Source organism: Gymnoscopelus microlampas (genome assembly GCF_963454915.1).
Source record: "Gymnoscopelus microlampas genome assembly, chromosome: 18".
NCBI lineage: Eukaryota > Metazoa > Chordata > Actinopteri > Myctophiformes > Myctophidae > Gymnoscopelus > Gymnoscopelus microlampas.
Window position 1 is genome coordinate 47,497,001 of NC_139955.1, and position 5,658 is coordinate 47,502,658.

The 5,658-nt window shown below is 55.8% G+C and overlaps 1 protein-coding gene across 1 annotated transcript; it reads left to right on the plus strand.

The window, feature by feature from the left end:
* Positions 1-392: 392 nt before the first annotated feature.
* Positions 393-4,178, plus strand: LOC311034119 (structural maintenance of chromosomes protein 1B-like; the record flags this gene model as incomplete). The annotated part of the gene is made up of 1 exon (XM_084041863.1): positions 393-4,178. One exon carries the CDS (start codon positions 393-395, stop codon positions 4,176-4,178), a length of 3,786 nt encoding a protein of 1,261 aa, XP_083897989.1.
* Between the last annotated feature and the right edge of the window lie 1,480 nt (positions 4,179-5,658).

Here is a 5,658-nt window from a genome sequence, read left to right on the forward strand (position 1 = left end):
ATTTTGATGCTATATTAACTCATTTTGCTGGGGACCGCCTGGAACCCCCTAAAGCTGCCCTGGGGGTCCCCGGACCCCACTTTGAGAACCACTGGGTTAAATTACTAATCGATTATCTTAGAAAATTACAGTTCGATCAAGTTGATTTGTTAGATTATCTGTTGCACCCATGATCCAATGGAATACTGATGACATCACTGTCATAGTGTCACACACTGATGACATCATTAAACAACGCAGGATCCATCTACAAGTTAACAACACGTTAGTAGTCTGCAGATCAGTTCTTTTAGACAGGCGACGTGACGCCCTCACCTGCGGGCAACTTGCAGATCTGTCGGACAGCGCTCATTAACTTCAAAAACACTTCAAAGCTTCAAATAACCTCCAAAATGGGCTTCCTGAGACAACTGGAAGTGGAGAACTTCAAGTCGTGGCGAGGCAAGCAGGTCATCGGACCGTTCATGAAGTTCAACTGCATCATCGGCACCAACGGCTCCGGTAAGTCCAACGTGATGGACGCGCTGAGCTTTGTCATGGGCGAGCGCGCCTCCTCCCTGCGGGTCAAACACGTCCGAGACCTGATCCATGGCGCCCACGTGGGACGGCCCGTCTCCAACACGGCCCGGGTCACCATGCGGTACCGCCACGGCGACGACGGACACGGGCAGGAGCTGGACTTCTGCCGGAGCATCTCCGGCGACGGCACCGCGTACCACGTCAATGGAGCGTCCGTGACGCCGGCCCGGTACAGGGAGGACCTGGAGAAGATCGGCATCGTCACCAAGACCAGAAACTGCCTGGTGTTCCAGGGAGCCGTGGAGTCCGTGGCCATGATGAACCCCAAGGAGAGGACCAAGGTGTTCGAGAGGATCAGCCAGTCCGGCGAGCTGCAGGACCGGTACGACAGGACAAAGGAGACCATGCTGGAAGCAAAGGAACAAACCCAGTTCCATTTGAACCGGAAGAAGGCCGCCATCGCCACCAAGAAACAGCTGTCCCACGACAAGGAGAAGGCCCAGAAGTACCAGACTCTGTTGGATGATCTGAACCGTAGCAGCCTGCAGCTGGTCCTCTTCGAGCTCTACTGCAACGACCGGGAAGTTGAGACCCTCAATGTGACGCTGGCGGAGAGGCGGCAGGCCGTCAGCGACCAGAGACTCAACCTGGACAACTGGGAGCAGCGCTTCAACACTGTCAGGAAGGAGCACGAGCGGCACGGCGGGGAGCTGCAGCTCGTCGACAAGGAGATCCGCTCAGAGGATCAGGCGTTGTTGCTGCACACCTCCCACTACACCAAGACCCAGGTCAACACCTCCCATCACCTGAAGAAGGCTGAGGAGGCGCGCCAGGCCCTGCAGGAGGTGCGCAAGCAGAAGAGCAAGAAGCAGCACGAGCTGAAGCAAGGAAGGAAGGATGCGGCGGAGTTGGAACGAGCGTGGAGGAGCCACGAGGAGCAGCTCCAGAGGGAGAGAGCCCAGGAACGAGACATTGAGCTGGAGGAGGAGCAGCTGGAGAGATACAAACGGCTGAGGGAGGCCTCCAGGAGGAAGGGGGCGGCACTCGCTCAGCAGGCCGACAAGCTGCAGTGGGACCTGAAGTCCGACCAGGAGAAGATCTCCTTCAACCGGCGCAGGAAGGAGGAACTGGTGGTCAGCATCCAGGCCGGGCAGGGCCGGCTGGAGGTCCTGACCGGGGATGCAGAGAAGCTGGAGGAATACACCCAGACCTGCCACGCCTCCCTGGAGGAGTTCCGTGGTCAGGAGGAGAGCTTCGGGCAGGAGCTGCAGCGCGGCCACCAGAGGAGAGAGGAGCTGAACGAGGAGCTAGGACGGGTACTGGCGGAGCTTAGGGACGCCGGCGTGGAAAGCCAGGAGAGCCGGCGACAGCAACGGCGCAAAGAGGTTCTGGAGAGCCTCCGTCGGCTGTACCCCGACGCCGTGCTGGGCCGTCTGCTGGAGCTCTGCAGTCCCGTTCAGAAGAAGTACCAGCTGGCCGTCACCAGGGTGTTCGGGCGCTACATGAACGCCATCGTAGTGAAAACGGAGAGAACAGCCCGGGACTGCATCCACTTCATCAAGACAGAGAGGGGAGAGCCCGAAACCTTCCTGCCCATCGACTACCTGGAAGTCTCTCCCATTAACCAGCGTCTGAGGGACATCCAGGGAGCCAAGATGGTGTTGGACATGGTGCAGTGTCTCCCCGGTCCCACGGCCTCCCAGCTGAAGAGGGCGCTGCAGTTTGTCTGCGGCAATGCGGTGGTGTGCGAGACCATCGGAGACGCCCGGAGCGTGGCGTTCGATGGCCCGCAGCGCGTTAAGACGGTGTCGCTGGACGGCACCATGTTCTCCCCGTCGGGGCTGATCAGCGGAGGCTCCAGTGACCTGCGGAGCAAAGCTAAGCGCTGGGAGGAGAAGGAGCTGGACCAGCTGAAGGAACGCAAGGAGCAGCTGACGGCCGAGCTGCGTGGACTGATGAAGATGAGGAGGAAGGAGGCTGAGCTCAAACAGCTCCAGCTTCAGGCCCAGGGGGCTCAGACCCGACTGGAATGCTCCAACGCTGAACTGGAAAACCTCCGCAAAACCAAGATCCCTGAATGCCAACAGGAGACGACCCGCCTGGAGGGTCTGCTGGCCACCCTGAAGGCAGACGTCCAGAGGCAGCGGGAGAACCTGGAGGTGAAGGAAGCTGCGCTGAATATCGCCAGAGATAGAATGAACCAGCTGGAAGACACTGTGTTCGCCGACTTCTGTGCCGAGATCGGCGTAGACAACATCAGGCAGTACGAGCAGGAGCACTGCAAAGAGCAAGAAGAGCTGGAGCAGAAACGGTCGGAGTTTGACAGGCAGATTTTACCACTGAACGCGCAGGTGGAGTACGTCCAACAGCAGGTGGAGCAGCAGGAGAAGAGGCAGAGGATCCTGGAGGAGACGATCGCCAAGGAGGACAGAGCGACGGAGCAGCAGAGGGTGGCAGAGGAGAAGCTGCTGGAGGCGGTGGAGGAAAGTCAGAACAAACTGCAGGATCTCCACAACCGCCAGCAAGCCAAGAAAACCCAGGTGTCTGATGCCAAGAACCAGTTGGATAAAATCACCAAGAACCTCCGCGAAATGGGCAGAGAGCTGGTGAAGCTGCAGAAGCTGCAGACGTCCACGGAGACGTCCGTGGAGCAGAAGCGTGCGGTCAGACACAACCTGCTGATGGACTGTAAGATCCATGGGGTGGAGCTTCCTCTGACCTCTGGGAGCCTGGAAGACATCTCCGACGTTCAGCTCGACGAGGAATCATCGGGGAGCGACGCCCGAGGCGGCGGCGAGATGTACGTGCGGGAGGCGCGACTTGTCGTCGATTTCTCCGACCTGCCGGCCTCGCTCGCTGCGGCCGAGGGAGAGGAGGAGGTGGAGGCTCAGTTGGAGAACCTGAGAGAGGCCAAGTCCTCCGTAGAGTCCGTTCTCAGGAGAACCACGACCCCCGACCTCAGAGCGCTGGTCGACACGAGCCACGTCAAAGACAAGTTCAGGGAGGCTCAGGAGGCGTTGGACGAAAGCACCGCGGAGGCCCGGGCGAGCGCCGCGGAGTTCGACCGCGTCAAGACGCAGCGCTGTGAGCTGTTCAACAAATGTTTCGAACACGTGGCCGTGGTCATCGACAAGATTTACAAAAGACTGTGCAAGAACGACAGCGCGCAGGCCATCCTGAGCGCGGACAACGCGGCGGAGCCGTATTTGGATGGCATCAGCTACAGCTGCGTGGCTCCAGGGAAGCGCTTCATGCCCATGGACAGCCTGTCGGGAGGAGAGAAGACCATGGCCTCGCTGGCGCTGCTCTTTGCTCTGCACAGCTTCCGTCCCGCTCCCTTCTTCGTCCTGGACGAGGTGGACGCCTCGCTGGACAACACCAACATCCGCAAGGTGACAGACTTTGTCCGGGAGGAGTCCAGGCGGGACGTGCAGATCATCGTCATCTCCCTCAAAGAGGAGTTCTACAGCAGATCCGACGCGCTGCTGGGAATCTACTCCGACTACGACGAGTGTATCGTCAGCCGGATGCTGACCGTGGACCTGACGCCGTACCCTCTGGATGATCAGGATGACCACGATGGTGAGGAGGATGTCACAGAGACGGAGCAGGACCAGTTAGCACTGGATGTGTTGGAAGCTGTGTCTGAGATCTCGTAAATATACCACTGTTTCTTTCTCAGTAGTCTTGTGTAGCCTGAGAACTATTCCACAATCTCTGAATGCTACATAGAGTCTGGAACTACACCTCCCGAAATATTTTTATTTCCATTTCTGCCAAGCAGCATGCTATATATGCTTAGAATGCTTAGAATTTGTGCAATTGTGAAGACAAAACGGAAATGGGGAAGAGGCGTCACATCCACTTTATTGCATGATCATTTCCAGAGCTTCCGTAGCTCCAGACTGTATGACGGAAGCATTTGAAAATTGTGTGAGGCAACAGTCTGGCCACGCAAGACGACTTTCTTAGTAAAAAGGGCAGTGGGTCTCAAAGTGCGGGCCAAGGCCCCCCCAGGGGTTCCTTGATGGGGTTCCAGGGGGGTCCCCAGCTAAATCAGTTTAACCACTTTAACCCCAATATGCATCGGCTATTTGAAAATACAAAATAAAAAACAAAACAAAATATGATGAAGATGAGGACAATGTCACACAGAGAGAACAGGACGGATGTGTTCACCAGTTTACCTGTTATCACCATGTTGATGTCTAACCTGGCCTCACCGGGTCTAACCTGGGCTCAAGAGGAATTTCCACACAGAGAATAGCCTGGTTTTCCTTCCAAACGGACTGGTATGATCTGGTATAAGCCACGCCTACGCTAGATGCCTTGAAAGGGGTGCAGTACGTTAGTCCGACAGCGCATTCCTCCGACGTTTCCAATACTAAACCCGAACCAAACCTGCACCCTAACCGCACGCGGATGCCACATAGTCGGAGAAAAGGTCTGTCGGATTAACGCATGCCTCCCCCTTGAAAGTGGTTTCTGGTTGCATGGCGCCACTTAGTTTTTGTTCCCCCACGTGGATGCCAAATCCAGTAGCTAGTCTAGTCAGGCCAGTGGCACTAAGAGTTGAAATAAAAGATGAAATAGTCAGGGAAGTACTTAAAAAAGTCATCATTCAATTCAATTTTATTAGTGTCAAAGTGTCAAAATACAACAAGTTGTCTCAAGACACTTTACATTACAAATCATTACAGTAAATTTGTAGAGTCCATCCTGTGCCCTTTCCTGTTGTGCTGTCTCAGCTCCATACAGCAGTACTGACTCCACTGTGAGGGTCCATGTCTCAGCTCCATACAGCAGTACTAACTCCACTGTGAGGGTCCATGTCTCAGCTCCATACAGCAGTACTGACTCCACTGTGAGGGTCCATGTCTCAGCTCCATACAGCAGTACTAACTCCACTGTGAGGGTCCATGTCTCAGCTCCATACAGCAGTACTAACTCCACTGTGAGGGTCCATGTCTCAGCCCCATAGAGCAGTGTTTATAGTAACTACAGGCAACATATTGCGCGCGCGCGCACACACACACACACACACACACACACACACACACACACACACACACACACACACACACACACACACACACACACACACACACACACACACACACACACACACTTTGAATGGTT